At 46.1% G+C, this 20,374-nt stretch overlaps 1 protein-coding gene across 1 annotated transcript in view; it reads right to left on the reverse strand.

Annotated features, from left to right (window-relative positions):
- Positions 1 to 20,374, reverse strand: part of LOC126188809 (atrial natriuretic peptide receptor 1) — a 783,072-nt gene that overhangs the window by 570,272 nt on the left and 192,426 nt on the right. The window contains exon 6 of the mRNA XM_049930422.1: positions 8,912 to 9,021. Coding sequence (XP_049786379.1) covers positions 8,912 to 9,021 — 110 coding nt within the window. The remainder of the gene's footprint in view (positions 1 to 8,911; positions 9,022 to 20,374) is intronic.

Consider the following 20,374-nt stretch of genomic DNA (forward strand, 5'->3'; position numbering starts at 1 on the left):
AATGTTGATTCTGCCAGAAGGGTGGCCTTTAAGCACTATTTATGCTTTAATTTTTTGTTGTTTAGTTACTTTCTTTGCCCCTAGAAGGGCACCGTTGTAAGAATAAAGATTTTTTGTTTAACCTTCCTTTCTGTTCCAAAACGCCCGCATCTCGTGGTCGTGTGGTAGCGTTCTCGCTTCCCACGCCCGGGTTCCCGGGTTCTATTCCCGGCGGCGTCAGGGATTTTCTCTGCCTCGTGATGGCTGGGTGTTGTGTGCTGTCCTTAGATTAGTTAGGTTTAAGTAGTTCTAAGTTCTAGGGGACTGATGACCAGAGATGTTAAGTCCCATAGTGCTCAGAGCCATTTGAACTTTTTTGTTCCAAAAGAAAAAAAAAAACTGGTGAGGAGCGGTTCAGGGGCGGGAAGGGGAGGCATCGTGGCCAGACATCGTGTTTCGCCCACTGCCCACCCTCTCTCTACCAGCCTGAAGCTGACTGCTCTACATCCCATTAAAAAAATAATAAAGTGCCAGCGTAATGGATAACATCGTGGTTTCCGAAAGGGAAGCTGTGGGTGTGAATCCTGTCATATACAATTTTTTCCCTCATGTTAGCGTTGTTAACACGTTCTGAGCCTTGGCTGTTCTGCAATAAGCTTTATTATTTACATTCCATCTGATCTGTGAAACGAAGGATGAAATAAATGTTTAGTGGTTTCCATGTGTGTGCTTAGCCATGAACCTAAGAGGACACTTTAAAATGCTGCGACTAAAACAAACCAGCAATACAATACATATTCTTCCTTCTCACAAATATTTAGCTCATTATTTCAGAAACTGTGACGTCTTTCGAGAGTGTGGTTAGGCAGGAACTTAATAGGACAGCTTAAATTGCTTCTGCTAATAATTTTCGGCTGTGCAGCTGGAACCCGTAGACATTCTGCCACTATATTTCGGCCCATAGACTTCCAGCCATCTTGAGGTGAGTAGATAACTACTGGAGAGCCATTTTTGTGTAGGTTAAGGTAAACGATCACCGGTGGATCTAGGTCTTACACAGTCTTGGTGGAAGGGTAAAATTATTCTATCCAACAATGACATCATTGGAGTGCATGTTGAAGGCGTGGCGCTGGGACTTGAGGTGCTGTGCCGCCCTCCAATGATGTAAGTTCAAAATTGAAGAGCCGAGTTTTCTTTTTTTTCCGTCCGCAGCTCGTGGTCGTGCGGTAGCGTTCTCGCTTCCCATGCCCGGGTTCCCGGGTTCGATTCCCGGCGGGGTCAGGGATTTTCTCTTCCTCGTGATGACTGGGTGTTGTGTACTGCCCTTAGGTTAGTTAGGTTTAAGAAGTTCTAGGGGACTGATGACCATAGATGTTAAGTCCCATAGTGCTCAGAGCCATTTGAACCGCATTTTTTTTCTTTTTTTCCTTTATCATCATTTCATTCCCCTGCCCCATGGGGGCCAGAGTGAGCTGGCACCATTCGATGCTCTTCAGCAGAGAGATTACATAAAATACCACAGGAGAACATTACATATATAAAATATGGGGAAAAAATATGAAATGTACACATGAGAAGGGGGAAAGAATGGGTGTCCAAATATACACAAAGAAAGGTAATTGTATGAGGCAAGTTTATATAAAAATCCACATAAAATGGCACTCGATGAAGACGAAGCATGTAAATACTGGCAGCACGAATAGCACAATTAAAATCAACATTCACAGTATCGAACAAAGACACTGAACACACATTGCACTGATGTTACATACATGGCAAGCACCAAAACATGACGAAGGAACTGCAATAAAATTTGAGGGCGTGCCAAGAGAGGGGAGGTTGGAGAGGAGGGTGAGAGGAAAGGGAGATGGGGAATTGTTAGAGGAGGGGGTGCAGGACGGGGTGAGGGTGGGAATGGTAGCACACTGAGGGGCAGGAGTTGGGGAGAGAGCGCAAGGACTGGGAAAGGAGAAATGAGAAGTACACAGGGGACGAGGTGGAAACAGCAGATGGGGAGGGGAAGGAGAGAGAGCCAAAGGGAGGAGGGTAGGGGAAGAGGAGGGTCAGAGTTGGAAGGAAGGACAAATATCAGGGTGAAGCACGTCATCCAGGATGGGGAGACGTTGGAAGTTCCTCTGGGAGAGGAGGTGGAGGGTGTGGAGATGTAGAGGGGGGTGACACTTCAGTTAAGGCGTGGCAGCAGGTGGGGAGTGGAGGGGAATGGAGATGCCTGGCCATTAGGGATCGAGGTGGCGGTAGGTGTAGAGGATATGGATGTGGTCAAGGAAAAGGAGGAGATGTGGGAAGGGGATGGTGTCATAGAGGATACTCATGGGGGATGTGAGACAGATACAGAAAGCGAGGCAGAGCATATGGGATTCAAGGATTTGGAGGACTGTATAGAATTTAGGAGGGGTGGAGATCCAAACAACACTGGCATAACAAAGGATGGGACAGATCAAGGATTTTTAGGTATGAAGGATGGTGGAAGGGTGCAATCCTCATGTCTGACCGACCAGACAGGAGTTTAAGGAAAAGGAGTCTAGTATGGTTTTGTGTTGGATGGTAACTAGATGGGGAGTCCAGGTGAGATTATGGTCAAGGGTGAGGCTGAGGTATTTCAAGGTGGGTGTTGATTTGAAGGAGCCACTGGTTGCACCAAGCAGTAAACTGGTTTAGGTGGGTTTGGAGGAAGTGCTGGGACCGTTGAAGGGTAGCATTGAGGCCAAGGATGACAGGGTAATCAGCACATTGAAGGAGATGGACAGGTGGGGTAGTTTGGGCATATCAGCAGCGTGCAGGAGATGCAGAAGAGGAGAAAGGATGGAGCCATGGGCACACCTGCAGTAGGGTAGAAGGTACAAAAACTGGTATTATGAATGGTGACACAGGAAGGACAGTAGGAAAGGAAGTATCAGGGAGACAGATAAAGCTGACAGGAAGCTTGGAAGAAGCCTGTAATGCAAAAATAGTAGAGTGACAGGAGTTAAGTTGGAGGGAGAGGAGATGGGTGAGCTTAAGGGGCTGGTCGTCAGTGGAGAACGAGGGCTGGAAACTGCACTAGGTAACAGGGAGTAAGTGCTGTTGAGTTAGATGGTGATGGATATGGCAGGAGAGGATGGACTCGAAGATCTTACTGGACAAGGAGGTAAGGCAGATGGGGTGATAGGAAGAGCTGTCAGAAGGTACTTTGTTAGTATTAAGGAACAACAGGATGCAGTAAGTCTTCCACATGTCAGGGTAGAAGCCAGTGGAGAGTTTGGTGTTGTACACAGTGGCAAGAGCAGCGAGGAAGGAGAGAGGGCCTTCCCTGAGGTGCTGGTAGGTAAAGCAATCATGACCAAGGATGATGCTGTATTTGGAGCAGAGGATGAGTTTTATGTCATGTGCTGTGATAGAAGTGTTTAATTCTGATGGCAGTAAGTAGTCCAAGTACCAGAAGCTTGGAGCAAGTAGTGGGACAGTGGTATCGGTGCAGTCAAGACATCAGGAATGTGAGAGCAATCAAAGTGGGTTCATCAGGTATGGATAAGACTTTGGAGAGGTGGGAAGTAAAATGATTAGCTTTACAGAAGTTTTCATGGGGGAGTGGGTAATATGGGGCGAGATGGCTATTGGTAAGACAGTGGAAGGCAGACCACTAATTGGAGGATTGACAGTGAGGGTGGCATTGAGTGATGTGCATGTATGGTGCCACTCCCAGCGTTTCTTTGGTGCCAGGAGGTTCTGAACATGTGTTTGTAATTGATAGTGGTGGGGGAGTGTGTCCAGGTTACGAGGGTGAGAAAAAAGACACTGAGGATGAAGTGTTTGATAGAAACATTGACCAAAGTTGTAGCCAGACAGGGATATACTTGAGGTGACCGATAGTGAACGCACTTCACACTAAGGAGTGGGGATTATTAGTATTGTGTGGGATATAGGGAGAGATGCAGAAAATGTGGTAAGGTTGGAGGAAGGTTTTATTGATGATGAAGGTGCTAACGTGGTGCTGGGACAGTGTATGCTTGAAGAGGGGCTCGTTATCAGGGAAGAAGCAAATGTTTTGATAAAGGAGGCGATACTGTCGTCGCGCCAGGATGGAGAGAGAGGTAGGGGAAGGAGGGGAGGCGAGAAAGGCTTAGACAAGGGTGTCAAGGTGGGTAAAGACGAAGTGGGCATGGTTATGGGAGTAGGTGGCGTAGATGGTGAGTTGGAAAACAGAATGGGGGACGAGGGAGATCTGCTGAACGGTGTGTGAAGGGTGATGGTAAGGAGCTGGATGATGTCTTCAGCTATGGGGAATGGACAGAGGTAACTGTTGCGGTAAAGGGGTTTATCAATGGGACAAATGGGGATGGTGAGTTCTGGTTTGGTTGGGGAGGGGGGAGGCAGGCTGTCCTACATTTAGAGGAATTGATGGGATGGGCTTCATTACATGTGTTGGAGGAAGTGGGGTAGGTTGGGACACTGAGGAAATGAGAGGCTTTGTAGTGGGAGCAGGTGGAAGGTTTTCTACAGGCAGTGGTAAGGTGGTCGTTAGAGACCAGGCACTTTTGGCACTGGTAGGACTGGGGAGGGGATCGGGGTCAACAGGGTGGTACCCGTTATAAATAAGGGCTCCCTGGGTGAGGAGGTCGATGGAGGAGGGGGATTTAGTGAAGACGAGCATAAGACATGTGGGTAATGAATCGTTGTAGACATGTCGGGTGGAATGTATTTCGAGTGCAGGGTGGGCGTTCAATTCTGCCTACACCTCCCCCCTCCATGACCGAGCGGCTAATCTTTGTGATCGAGGTGGTGAGGGATGGCAGGTGGGGTTGGGGCTGGTGGCGACAAGACAGGGTAAGGAAGGGTTGTAAGGGTGGCATGAGGACTAAAGGTGACACAAGTGATCTTTTTGAGGAGGTCAGTGTGGACAGAGAGAATAGGGGGTTTGATAAGAGCAGTGTCTTTGTGATGAATGAAGTGGGAAATGAGAGCGCTGGGGAAGTATTTGCGGATTTCCATGGTGAGGACATAGGTATCAAGGAACTGGGGCCAGGGTGGGAGAGGGAGAAGGCGTGGATGGTGAGGGGTGGGGATGTGAGAATAGGGGTGGTATCCATTGGGGGGAACAGAAGGGGTGGGTGTTGGTGGTGGTTTTTTGGTGGAGAGGGCAGGGGCAGGGTCGATACTAGGTAGTTGAAGGGTTCTTTTGGTGAGGGCGGCCTGGGGAGAATGGTGAGGGATAGGATGGAGTGGGAAGTGACAAGAGGCAGGACGTGCTTGAGGTATGCAGCTGCCAGTGCAAGGCGGCGTCGGCGCATCATCTGGCTGGGCCCTGTGGGCTGTGACCCAGGTGGCTGACGGAGTCACTGGGGCATAGGCCGACTGGGGTGGGTCGAGGAAACTCATGAGGACGTGGCAGGAGCGGGAGCAGCAGTGGGAGTGGGAGAGGCAGCAAGAGCAGGAGCAGGAGCAGAAGTGGGCTGAAAAATGTCGAGATACAAGATGGGGGAGGAGACAGATGGGGACGAAACAGTAATTGTGGTGTCACCGCCAGACACCACACATGCTAGGTGGTAGCCTTTAAATCGGCCGCGGTCCGTTAGTATACGTCGGACCCACGTGTCGCCACTGTCAGGGATTGCAGACCGAGCGCCGCCACACGGCAGGTCTAGAGAGACTTGCTAGCACTCGCCCCAGTTGTACAGCCGACTTTGCTAGCGAAGCTACACTGACAAATACGCTCTCATTTGCCGAGACGATAGTTAGCATAGCCTTCAGCTACGTCATTTGCTACGACTTAGCAAGGCGCCATTACCAGTTTATATTGAGATTTTACTAATGTATCAACAAGAGAGATGTTCTCCAATTATGGATTAAAGTTAAGTATTACATCAACTCCGTACTTTATTTATTAGACTCAACTCCTTTAATCTGTTCCAGACCTCACGCCAGTCTGCGTGAGCTTAAACGCGTGCCTTTCGGCATCCTCGCATAGTGACTTGGCTGTCTTGCCAAGTCACAACAGTAATAACGGGAGTATAAATACAGATTCCGTGTGGTTTTCAAGGGAATCTCATACCATTCTTCCCGCAAAGTACTGGCAAGTGCAGGCAATGATGATGGAAGTGGACAGCGATCACCCGCCCTTCGCTCCAAAATTAACCACAAAGGTTCAATAGTACTGAGATATGGTGACTGTGGTCTCTAGGGGAGATGCAACAGTTCGATTTAGTGTACACAAAACCAGTTCTGGACGATGCGAGCTGTGCGTACAGGTCCCCTGGCATCTTGCAACACAGGATCACTATTTGCCAACAAACACTGTACCATCGGGTGGATCTGTTCAACCAAAATAGCAACATAATGTTTGGCAGTAATGCTATCTTGCAGAGGAACTATGGGGCCCGTGGAACACCACGATTGTCACTGACAATCGGTCATGTTTTACTCTTGCGAGCTAAATTCGGCCGTAAATTGGAAACATTGTGAAACAAGACCAGATGACATTCTTCCATTGCTCCATAGTTCACATTTTATGGCTTCGGCACCACGTTTTCATGCTACGGGAATTTGCATCACTACGTGTTATGTTAAGTTCGTGTTGTTTTGGTGCTGACGGGGTTCGGGAATGTGAGATTCATTTCTGCAGTGACGCAGTGACTTTTACAGCTGTCGGTCCCTTATTTTTCGTGAAAATCCTCTTCAGTAATAGTCTATCAGAACACTCAACACCCACTTTCGTTCGCGTTGTGACTTCGCAGGTGTCGTTTTTTAGCTTTCCCTGTATGCAGAATAAATCTCGATACGGTCACTCTTGAAACACCGAACATTTCGACTACTTTGTTTACAGTAGCACACACCATAGGAACACCAACATTTTGTCCACATGCTAAGTCATTTAGCTCTGACGTAAGGCACTCCCAATTACACAGAACACTACTCTTACCACACCTGACACTTGCAACATATTGAGAACATTGTACAGTGTACACGGTCCGTTCGTGGTCAGAAACAACAGCGCAACTTGCGGCCTCGGCTAGCATCTGCGTTTATGTTCATGCTTGCATCTCCCGGGGTGTTCCCACATTTTGTCCAATCACTGTATATTAGTAGTAGTGATTTAGTCAATAAAAGAAGTATTTGCATCATACAGACTTTTAATATGAAAAAGAAGTATATAAACCAACATTAACTTTCAGGTGCCACGCTGATAAGCAGTTCTTCAGGAACCGCGTTACGTCTGCACTAGTATGACGCAGTCCCACGACATTACGAGCGGCTGCCGTTCCAGAAAACTTTCTGAATATCGACTTTTAGTCCAGTGGTCTGCTGTTGATAACCATTGTTGCCAGTGGTTACACATTCCTGTGTAATTTTACTGTAACGCCAGTATCCAGACCGTAGAGACATTTGGGTATACATAGGTTATTGTTCCAATGGAGTACCGAAGGAAATAATGTCGGGCGAAAATTTATTAGTTCCTGGCACGGCAGTAGAAAGAATTCAGAGGGTCAAATTCATCCAAGAGAAGAAGAGTGTGATGGTGTGAGTTTAAAGCAAGATGTCTGATTGCCACAGCACCCACTTGCTGTGATCTGCCTGTGAAACATTGTGCCACAGCATCCACCTAGGCCCTGCTGCCCGCCTGTCGCTCAGTGATCAGAGTATTACCGAAATCAGGGACACTTTCAGCATCCAGCGTGCGCGTAATTTGCGACAGCCACGCTAGTACAAACATACTTTGGCTCATATAAGTACAGGCCTTCTGGACAGGCTGGTCATTTGATTCAACTGATGATCATTTAGTCGGCATCTGCTGTAATACTGGCCTCTGCTGTCAGGCCACTACCGCTACACTATCAATCTGACAGGACAGCCAACCAGGGGGTCCAGTCAGAGTAGTGATCGAACTGAGGTACTCTGAGCCACCGAGCCACTGGGCATCCACCAGTGCCAGATGTCAGATCGGGGCTTGCATAACGGACGTCACGGCTGTGGCAGGCTGCCAGCACATCCTGAATTAGACTATGCTTTTCGAATCTACAGTCTGTCCCATCAGCTCTTGAGGCAGGTTAGCCACGGGCTGAGAATGTTTACCATCAAGGTCACTCCATATCCGGACCGTACTCGGTGTGGCTGCTGCTGGCATCTTCACGACAATGCTCCACTGCTGAAGTCTATTGGTAGATGCACAATAACCAACGTCTGCCAAATGCGTGCATGGGTCATTAATACAATCTGTTGGAAAACAAAGAAAGGCTTTTACTGAGAGCGAGCTTCTTGTAGCTCACCCAGACCCACCAGCCTCCATCTGAGAACATCCTCCACACCCTTCAAGATGGAGAAGAACCGAGAAAACGTACTGCACTGAAATTCAATTTTAAGAAACTAAAAGAAATTTAAGGGAGAAGGCTGTTGATTGATATTATACTTAGAGGAAAACTAAATTATTCTATAATTATAGTCGATATTCTATAACTAATTCGACGTTAAACCGTCATAAAAAAAAGACATCGTGAAAGGAAAAATCCTTCGAGAAAATCGAGGAAAAAAAGCCGAGAACATTCATATTATCGAAATGTTATGAGTGGAATGAAGTGCAGCAACGACAAAGTAAAAATAAAACAACACATAAGACATTTTTTACGAAACGTTTGGTAGTAAAAATTTCCTTTTCACATTTCGTTGTTTCTACCAATGTCATTTATGGTGTAGGTTCACTGCTTCAGGCCGTCTACGTTCGTGATAACCTAACACTGATGTCCAAAAGTAAAATTAGCAAAAAATAGTAACAGAAGGACGCACAAGGGACGAAAATTGATGCCCTCATGTCAGAGTAAAAACTGTAGCGATTCTCCAATGTATTTTGATCACCAGACAGTAGCTGAAGCTTACGGCTTACGGCTGGAGGCAGTTGTCCAGAGCCGTACAGACAACGTGTCAGAGGTGGTGCAGCGCTTACCTGGAAGATCTCGACGTCGAGGAAGACCCAGTCGCCTCTGGTCATGCCCAGTGCGTGCGCCGCCAACATGAACTTCCGCACCAGGACTCCGCGCACGCTCAGGATGACCACTGCAACACGGCCAAAGGCGCCACAGTTACCTCACAAGCATCGCGCGTGCTCTGTCACAGACGTTTACACAAGCGCTTACGCTTTTTTACATGCGTGCAGCTTTTATCCTCTCTGAAAATTTCGGGATGCATTCTCAAAATTTCTCGTTAATTTATGTGTACATACTGAGCGTGAACTCTAACAATAAATTGTCAGACAGTGATATGGTTTCTGATAGAGGGGAGCTGTAGCGGTAAATCTACTCTCCCTACCATTTTCTAATAAAACCGAAGGAAAGAGATTTCATTTCTTCCGTGCTCTAAAAAATAAAATTCGATGTTAAATATAGACACGACTGAGACGGTGAAGTCTTACAATATGTCAGTGGGGATGTGGCGTAACAGGAAGGCCAGTAGCGACAGAAGACATGGAACAGCGATATGCACATATACAGGGCTATTACAAATGATTGAAGCGATTTCATAAATTCACTGTATCTCCATTCATTGACATATGGTCACGACACACTACAGATACGTAGAAAAACTCATAAAGTTTTGTTCGGCTGAAGCCGCACTTCAGGTTTCTGCCGCCAGAGCGCTCGAGAGCGCAGTGAGACAAAATCGCGACAGGAGCCGAGAAAGCGTATGTCGTGCTTGAAATGCACTCACATCAGTCAGTCATAACAGTGCAACGACGTTTCAGGACGAAGTTCAACAAAGATCCACCAACTGCTAACTCCATTCGACGATGGTATGCGCAGTTTAAAGCTTCTGGATGCCTCTGTAAGGGGAAATCAACGGGTAGGCCTGCAGTGAGCGAAGAAACGGTTAAACGCGTGCGGGCAAGTTTCACGCGTAGCCCGCGGAAGTCGACGAATAAAGCAAGCAGGGAGCTAAACGTACCACAGCCGACGATTTGGAAAATCTTACGGAAAAGGCTAAAGCAGAAGCCTTACCGTTTACAATTGCTACGAGCCCTGACACCCGATGACAAAGTCAAACGCTTTGAATTTTCGACGCGGTTGCAACAGCTCATGGAAGAGGATGCGTTCAGTGCGAGACTTGTTTTCGGTGATAAAGCAACATTTTTTCTTAATGGTGAAATGAACAAACACAATGTGCGAATCTGGGCGGTAGAGAATCCTCACGCATTCGTGCAGCAAATTCGCAATTCACCAGAAGTTAACGGGTTTGGTGCAATCTCACGGTTTAAAGTTTACGGCCCCTTTTTCTTCTGCGAAAGAAACGTTACAGGACACGTGTATCTGGGCATGCTGGAAAATTGGCTCATGCCACAACTGGAGACCGACAGCGCCGACTTCATCTTTCAACAGGATGGTGCTCCACCGCACTTCCATCATGTTGTTTGGCATTTCTTAAACAGGAGATTGGAAAACCGATGGATCGGTCGTGGTGGAGATCATGATCAGCACTTCATGTCATGGCCTCCACGCTCTCCCGACTTAACCCCATGCGATTTCTTTCTGTGGGGGTATGTGAAAGATTCAGTGTTTAAACCACCTCTACCAAGAAACGTGCCAGAACTGCGAGCTCGCATCAACGATGCTTTCGAACTCATTGATGGGGACATGCTGCGCCGAGTGTGGGAGGAACTTGATTATCGGCTTGATGACTGCCGAATCACTAAAGGGGCACATATCGAACATTTGTGAATGCCTAAAAAAAACTTTTTGAGTTTCTGTATGTGTGTGCAAAGCATTGTGAAAATATCTCAAATAATAAAGTTATTGTAGAGCTGTGAAATCACTTCAATCATTTGTAATAACCCTGTATAGATGGCTGTAGTATCGTGTACACGAGGTACAAAAGCCCAGTGCATTGACAGAGCAGTCATTTGCACTCAGATGATTTGTGGAGAAAGGTTTCCGACGTGGTGAAGGCCGCATGACGGGAACCAACAGGCTTGGAACGCGGAATGGTAGTTGGAGCTAGCCGCAGACGACATTCCCTTTGGGAAATCGTTGGGGAATTCAATATTTCGAGATCCACAGTGTCAGGAGTGTGCCGAGAATACCAGACTTCAGGTATTGCCTTTCACCATTGACTACGCAGTGGCCGATGGCCTTCATTTAGCGATCCAGAGCAGCGGCGTTTGCATAGTGTTATCGGTGTTACCAGAGAAGCAACTCTTCGTGATATAAGCACAGAAATCAATGTGGGACGTACGACGAACATACCAGTTAGGAGAATGAGGCGAAATTTGCTGTTTATGGGCTATGCCAGCGAGTGCCTTTGCTAACAGCACTACACCGCCTGTAGCGCCTCTTCTGGGCTCGTGACCATGTCGGTTGGACCCTAGACGACTGGGAAACTGTGACCTGGTCTGATGAGTCCCGATTTCAGTTGGCCAGAGCTGATGGTAGGGTTCGATTATGGCGCAGACCCCACCAAGCCATTGACCCAGGTTGTCAATGAGGCACTGTGCAAACTGATGGTGACACCATAAAGGTGTGAGCTGTGTTTAATGGAATGGTCAGGTCCTCTGGTCCAGATGAACCGATCATTGACTGGAAATGGTTATGAAACTTCCTGGCAGATTAAAACTGTGTGCCCGACCGAGACTCGAACTCGGGACCTTTGCCTTTCGCGGGCAAGTGCTCTACCATCTGAGCTACCCAAGTACGACTCACGCACGGTACTCACAGCTTTACTTCTGCCAGTACCTCGTCTCCTACCTTCCAAACTTTACAGAAGCTCTCCTGCGAACCTTGCAGAACTAGCACTCCTGAAAGAAAGGATATTGCGGAGACATGGCTTAGCCACAGCCTGGGGGATGTTTCCAGAATGAGACTTTCACTCTGCAGCGGAGTGTGCGCTGATATGAAACTTCCTGGCAGGAGAGCTTCTGTAAATTTTGGAAGGTAGGAGACGAGGTACTGGCAGAAGTAAAGCTGTGAGTACCGTGCGTGAGTCGTGCTTCGGTAGCTCAGATGGTAGAGCACTTGCCCGCGAAAGGCAAAGGTCCCGAGTTCGAGTCTCGGTCGGGCACACAGTTTTAATCTGCCAGGAAGTTTCATATCAGCGCACACTCCGCTGCAGAGTGAAAGTCTCATTCTGGAAATTGTTATGTTCGGCTACTTGGACACTATTTGCAGCGGTTCATGAACTTCATGTTCCCAGACAACGATGAAATTGTCACTGAGTCACATTTGTTCGCGATAGGTTTGTAGAACATTCTGGACAGTTAGAGCGAATTGCTTGGTCACCTAGTTCGCCTGACATGAATCTTGTCGAAAATTTATGGAGCGTAATGGAAAGGTTAGTCACTGTACAATGTCCTGCGCCGGCAACACTTTCGCAATTATGGACGGCTACAGAGGCAGCGTGGCTCAGTATTCCTGCAGGGAACATCCAACGACTTGCTGAGTCCACACCACGTCGAGCTGTTGCACTTCGCCAACAAAGTGAGGTCCCACACGGCATTAGGAGGTGGCCCATGCCTTTAGCCACCTCAGTGTGTAACATCGTTAGACTCCCATTTTGGCTCAAGAGTAGAAATACGTTTCCATGTGCACACCTGACAAATATACAGGGTTATTACAAATGATTGAAGCGATTTCAAAGCTCTACAATAACTTTATTATTTGAGATATTTTCACAATCTTTTGCACACACATACAAAAACTCAAAAAGTTTTTTTAGGCATTCACAAATGTTCGATATGTGCCCCTTTAGTGATTCGGCAGACATCAAGCCGTTAATCAAGTTCCTCCCACACTCGGCGCAGCATGTCCCCATCAATGAGTTCGAAAGCATCGTTGATGCGAGCTCGCAGTTCTGGCACGTTTCTTGGTAGAGGAGGTTTAAACACTGAATCTTTCACATAACCCCACAGAAAGAAATCGCATGGGGTTAAGTCGGGAGAGCGTGGAGGCCATGACATGAATTGCTGATCATGATCTCCACCACGACCGATCCATCGGTTTCTAGCAATTGTAAACGGTAAGGCTTCTGCTTTAGCCTTTTCCGTAAGATTTTCCAAACCGTCGGCTGTGGTACGTTTAGCTCCCTGCTTGCTTTATTCGTCGACTTCCGCGGGCTACGCGTGAAACTTGCCCGCTCGCGTTCAACCGTTTCTTCGCTCACTGCAGGCCGACCCGTTGATTTCCCCTTACAGAGGCATCCAGAAGCTTTAAACTGCGCATACCATCGCCGAATGGAGTTAGCAGTTGGTGGATCTTTGTTGAACTTCGTCCTGAAGTGTCGTTGCACTGTTATGACTGACTGATGTGAGTGCATTTCAAACACGACATACGCTTCGTCGGCTCCTGTCACCATTTTGTCTCAGTGCGCTCTCGAACGCTCTGGCGGCAGAAACCTGAAGTGCGGCTTCAGCCGAACAAAACTTTATGAGTTTTTCTACGTATCTGTAGTGTGTCGTGACCATATGTCAATGCATGGAGCTACAGTGAATTTATGAAATCGCTTCAATCATTTGTAATAGCCCTGTATATTATGCAGTGAAGCAGGGTAGAAAGATTGAGGTAATAAAAAAAATCAACGGTCGTATTTTCTATATGCTTACAAAGAAATTTTGAAGCCTAATGAAAGACACAATTTATTTTTCTATGACTCATGGCAACCTGAACGGTTTTATCATTATTATTCTGCCAAAAGCATTTTATAACATGATTTTTGTGTTCATAAGGTACATGAAAAAATTATTAACCACCCCATTAAAATAGCACTCCGGCCGATTTGGGGCGCTCTAGATGAGTAGAAGTGGTGGCGGGCGGTCATGTGACCTTTCACCACCGACGTAAGTAGCTGCACTGAAGTTGTGGTGGTGGTGGTGGTGGTGGTGGTGTGTGTGTGTGTGTGTGTGTGTGTGTGTGTGTGTGTGTGTGTGTGTGTGTCAGTTAATTGCACGGAATTAGCTCAACAACATGGGTCGACATTGAAACGTAACTAGCAGAAAGGAGCTATCTTGTTTGAACGTGCCCAAGACAACGCTGTGGATGAAGTTGGCCGGCCTTTGTGGCCGAGCGGTTCTAGGCGCTACAGTCTGGAACCGCGCGACCACTACGGTCGCAGGTTCGAATCCTGCCTCAGGCATGGGTGTGTGTGATGTTCTTAGGCTGGTTAGCTTTAAGTAGTTCTAAGTTGTAGGGGTCTGATGACCTCAGAAGTTAAGTCCCATAGTGCTCAGAGCCATTTGAACCATTTTTGATGAAGTTGGCAGATTTGTCGGTGTACCAACACGAACTATCCAACACGTCTACCAGGTATATTGTACCACTCGCAGCCATGTTACACAGCAGTGGTTGCAAAGAGAAATAATGGGCGGGAGTTACCAGAGACGATTTTAAATCCGACTGAACTGCTGCTGTCAGTGAATGCAGTCCACCTCTACCAGTTTCCGAGCGAAAATTGCGAAGGAAAGTGCTTGCTATAGACGTTAGGAGTACAAGCGAATCGTTCGCAAACTGAAGGGTCCAAAGGAACGATTCAGCAAGGGGAACGGAAGGACAGAGGAATTATTTCTGAAGAATGGTCGTTCATCATTCACTTGTTTGGACTTGGCGGTCTGCTTCTAGTTACCTGGAATGGAAAGCGGTCGTTCATCCTTCCCGCAACGGCACTTCGGCCATCATTCCAGCCTCGGTCCCGTTCCCATATCGGTCGCGCTCGACCGGACTCGTCCTTTTTCGGGTTGGAGTTACACTATTCCTAGTTTAGTATCGAGTTGTTCTTCGTTTCGTTCATTGAACTCGCCCAGCCTAGATCTGTTACAAACCGTTCTTGAATTATGGACTTTTGGTCCTTTGGGTATTGTATTCAACATCCACGACCGGTATTTGACAAGTACTTCGTTATTACGTAACTTACATAAATATTACGTTATATCTAATACAAACACTGATGAGCCAAGACATTAAGATCAGCTACTTAATAGCTTGTTTGTCCGTCTTTGGCACGAAATAAATCACGGATTCTGTATGTCAGGGATCCGACAGTAGATTTGTGGAGGTATGTGGCATTAGATGCCTACACGAAGGCCACTTAATTCATGTAAATAACGGGCCACTGATTTGTGTATGCAATGATGGCACCCAATAGCGCGACCCACAGGGTTTTCATAGGATATACAGGGTGAGTCACCTAACGTTACCGCTGGATATATTCCGTAAACCACATCACATACTGACGAATCGATTCCACAGACCGAACGTGAGGACAGGGGCTAGTGTAATTGGTTAATACAAACCATAAAAAAATGTATAGAAGTATGTTTTTTAACACAAACCTACGTTTTTTAAAATGGAACCCCGTTAGTTTTGTTAGCACATCTGAACATATAAACAAATACGTAATCAGTGCCGTTTGTTGCATTATAAAATGTTAATTACATCCGGAGATATTGTAACCTACAGTTGACGCTTGAGTACCACTCCTCCGCTGTTCGATCCTGTGTATCAGAGAGCACCGAATTACATAGGGATCCAAAGGGAACGGTGATGGACCTTAGGTACAGAAGAGACTGGAACAGCACATTACGTCCACATGCTAACACCTTTTTATTGGTCTTTTTCACTGACGCACATGTACATTACCATGAGGGGTGAGGTACACGTACACACGTGGTTTTCGTTTTCAATTACGGAGTGGAATAGAGTGTGTCCCGACGTTTCAGGCCAATAGATTTGCAATGTGGTGGCCATCATTTGCTGCACACAATTGCAATCTCTGGCGTAATGAATGTCGTACACGCCGCAGTACAGAGAAGTGGCCAGTTTGGAAGGTGCGCTTCTTGCAAAAATGACGAAATTTGATCTGAAAATATTAAATGTTTGTCAACATAATATTGTAAAAGTGATTGAATTTGCGTAGATTATGTACTTGTATAGAAGGGAAACGCAGTATTTAGTTAGAGAATGGTAACGAAAGTAAAGATTGGTTTTCATTCTGACGTAATTTCCTGCTGCTGCGCGTAGTGCTTTCACTTTGCACAGCTGATTTTACTGTTCTTCGCAGGTTGCTTCAAGACTGTCCAGTTTATAGTAAACAGCTAGTTGCTTCACTTACATATATAGAACTTTCCATTTCGCGCATGATTCTTAGATCATGTCATGTAGCTAATCACTTTGCAATATGATGTCAAAACAGTGAAACAAATATTTTCAAGTCCTAAAATTTAAAAATTTCACAACCTTATTGAGAGTATAAGTTGCCATATAATAGGAACATCACTGACTCGACTAATGTGTGAAGTAATGCTGGAGGACACCATGAATCCTGGAGGGCTGTCGATAAAGCCGTTACAGTACGAGGGATGGAGATCTCTTCTGAGCAACACGTTGCAAGGCATCCCAGACGTGCGCAATAATGTTCGTATATGGAGAGTTTGGTGGCCAGCGGAAGGGTTTAAACTCATGTAGTGGTCATCATTTGCTGCACACAATTGCAATCTCTGGCGTAATGAAGTGCAATAGAGTGTGTCCCATTTTAAACGCGTCGACGTATGTGGTATCAGCATGATGGTGCACCTGCACATTCCGCAATTAACACTAGGCTGACCCTTGACAGGATGTTCGACGGGCGTTCCATAGGACGTGGAGGACGCATAAATTGGCCAGCCCGTTCTCCTGATCTTACACCTCTGGACTTCTTTCTGTGGGGTACGTTAAAGGAGAATGTGTACCGTGATGTGCCTACAACCCCAGAGGATATGAAACAACGTATTGTGGCAGCCTGCGGCGACATTACACCAGATGTACTGCGGCGTGTACAACATTCACTACGCCAGAGATTGCAATTGTGTGCAGCAGATGATGGCCATAACATTGAACATCTATTGGCCTGACATGTCGGGACACACTCTATTCCACTCCGTAATTGAAAACGGAAACCACGTGTGTACGTGTACCTCACCCCTCATGGTAATGTACATGTGCGTCAGTGAAAAAGACCAATAAAAAGGTGTTAGCATGTGGACGTAATGTGCTGTTCCAGTCTCTTCTGTACCTAAGGCCCATCACCGTTCCCTTTGGATCCCTACGTAATTCGGTGCTCTCCGATACACACGATCGAACAGCGGAGGAGTGCTAGTCAAGCGTCAACTTTAGGTTACAATATCTCCGGATGTAATTAACATTTTACAATGCAACAAACGGAACTGATTACGTATTTGTTTATATGTTTAGATGTGCTAACAAAACTAACGAGGTTCCATTTAAAAAAACGTACGTTTGTGTTAAAAAACATACTTCCGTGCATTTTTTTATGGTTTGTATTAACCAATTACACTAGCCCCTGTCCTCACGTTCGGTCTGTGGAATAGATTCATCAGTATTTGATGTGGTTTACGAAATATATCCAGCGGTAACGTTAGGTGACTCACCCTGTATATGAGGCGAATTTGGTCGCCGAGACATCAACGTGTGTTCACTATAACGCTCTTGGACACAGGCGCACGGTGCGGCCGCTGACGGGTCCATTACTTCACAGGGGCTGCCAGTGCACCCTGACTGCAGGCAGTCTACGAGGGTGGCGTTCTGCGTGGGCCAGTGGATGGCTGACGGTGCATGCTTCCAGTGGAAAGATTTTTAACACTGTAGTTACGTGTGATGGGTGTTTCACGATGGTATTCCTTGCGCAATCCGTATTAAAGAAAGCGATCGACTTAATTACTTCTTTACAAGACCTGCATCTTCCCAAACAGCAGACAATGATGAGCAAGAGAGATCCAACCCCTATAACATAAATTTATTATAAATAAACAATATACCTTATGCTGTGTAATTGAATTTCCTGTCATGAGATCCTTCCTCTCCAGTACAGAGCCGCCAGTTTCCAGGTAGAGGAGGGGGGAGGGGAGCGTTTGGGGGGTTCGTAAGAGCGGAAGGGGTTAATTAAATAATCAGTTTAATTAAGTAGTCAATCAGATTGTTAGAATGAGAGAGAGCTATTCGAATCACTCAGGTGTGAAAGTGTACCTGTATCATCGAGGGAGAAGGGGAGGGTTCGAGGCTTCCTGAGGTGTTGGGAGTAGTGGGGGAAGGGGGAGGGGTGGGGCAACCATAGGTTAAGGACCTGTCATTCTACATCTATATCTACATCCATTCTCCGCAAGCCACCTGACGGTGTGTGGCGGAGGGTACCTTGCGTACCTCTATCGGTTCTCCCTTCTATTCCAGTCTCGTATTGTTCGTGGAAAGAAGAATTGTCGGTATGCTTCTGTGTGGGCTCTAATCTCTCTGATTTTATCCTCATGGTCTCTTCGCGAGATGTACGTAGGAGGGAGCAATATACTGCTCTACTCCTCGGTGAAGGTATGTTCACGAAACATCAACAAAAGCCAGTACCGAGCTACTGAGCGTCTCTCCTGCAGAGTCTTCCACTGGAGTTTATCTATCGTCTCCGTAACGCTTTCGCGATTACTGAATGATCCTGTAACGAAGCGCGCTGCTCTCCGTTGGATCTTCTCTATCTCTTCTATCAACCCTATCTGGTACGGATCCCACACTGCTAAGCAGTATTCAAGCAGTGGGCGAACAAGCGTATTGTAACCTACTTCCTTTGTTTTAGGATTGCATTTCCTTAGGATTCTTCCAATGAATCTTAGTCTGGCATCTGCTTTACCAACGATTAACTTTATATGATCTCTCAGCAGAGGAATAGGTTAAGGACTTGTCAATAGAAAGAGAACAATAGGTTTTCCCCTGAATGTAGGTAACCCACAATAACAAACTGCCATGATGTCACTGTTGCCCTACTATTCTGGGGTACTCAAAGGTGTGTTCTTCCTCATCCACCCTACAGCACAGATGTCGCACCTTCCCATTTCCATCTGTATGGGCCAATGAAGGATGCATTTCACGGGACGTAGTACATGGATGCAAGACACTGGCTCCTACATCGACCTGTGGAGTGGTACCATGTGAGCATGCAGCCCCTTCCTTCCCAGTAAAGTGGTGTAAGGTGATCGCGTTGAATGGGGATTATCTGAAAAATATGTTTCTGTGGCCAAATGAGTGGGGAATAACATGATGTATTGGATTCCTGAATAAAACTAACCTGCTTTCGGAAAAAAATGTGTTGCAAAACTAACTGAACAGCCCTCATAACATTCACATTACTCTCATCACTTGGATTAAGTGTGGAGCTAGTGTCACTGCACACCAGGGTATAAGTAGCGCTTTATAGCTTAACTGGCGGAGTACCTTCAAGAGTGTGCTCCAGAGTTCCAGGGAGATTTTCAGTGAAAGCCAGTACCAGCTCCAGTTCTGGTTCGGGTCGCAGCAGCCACAACAGGTCCACTGATCGCAGATCATCTGTCTGAGGAGGACAACGCCTATTCCTCATAGAGTATTGTATTGTGCTCCAGTCTGACTTAGCTTCAAAGCACGACTATCACGCCAGGAACATGGTACGTAGATCTCTCGAGTTTTTGTATGTCATTCAATAAATGCATGATTTTGGAAACAAAACTGTGGTAATTTCAGGAGTTGTGCTTATTGGTATCCAAGCCCGATGTCTGCATAGGAGCAGCGCTCCTGTTTCCACTAACATGAGCTACACCTAAGTGTTTGTTGTCAGGATCCTATGTCGGTGACAAAGTGTAGCTATAACAGTATTTTGCGATAATCATAGTTTACTGTCCTTCTGAAGCTATTAGTTTCGTGTATTTGCATTCTCAATACATGAGCCTTTCTAGACTGTAATGACAAGTAGTTGTCTGTGGCACTCACCTTCAGAAATATAGTTTCGGCTACCCATAGACTCATAACTTCACTAACCGTTAAATCAATGCAGTTTTACGCATGTACATATTAAATCACTTATGAAATCAGGTGCCCCATTCACACTTTGATACCGCTTACGTGGCAAACAAGCATCAAATACAGCTCTGACAATCATATGCTGGAATAGTACTAGTTATTGTTGATAAACATTGTTCAGTGCATCATATTTCATAAAATAAAATATTGGATAGATTATGAACATACTTCTATGTTTTAATTAAAAGATGACAGACAATGCGTTTATGTACTTGTTATGCAATCGTCAGATTTTGTTACAAACACAGCAATACTAGACTAACATTATATCTGCCATGCTCATCCTTGTCATTACTTAGTCATACTTCTAGTGTCAATACATGCAATGTCTTTGCATCTAATGAGCTCCACATTCTAGATCTGTAGTCTTCTTACAGAAATAGAAGTCTTTCCTTCTCAATATTATATCTGGGATGTAAAGAAATTTATAGAAAATATATGTGTAAGATAATTAAAACTATTTTTGTGGTGTTGTCCTAAGGCAGGGTTGATATCTCGAGACGGAACCACAAGTAAGCATAGTCGCTGCCACACGCTACGACAAATAAGAGACGTAGGCGTAAAAAAAG

Source organism: Schistocerca cancellata, chromosome 5 (assembly GCF_023864275.1).
Source record: "Schistocerca cancellata isolate TAMUIC-IGC-003103 chromosome 5, iqSchCanc2.1, whole genome shotgun sequence".
NCBI lineage: Eukaryota > Metazoa > Arthropoda > Insecta > Orthoptera > Acrididae > Schistocerca > Schistocerca cancellata.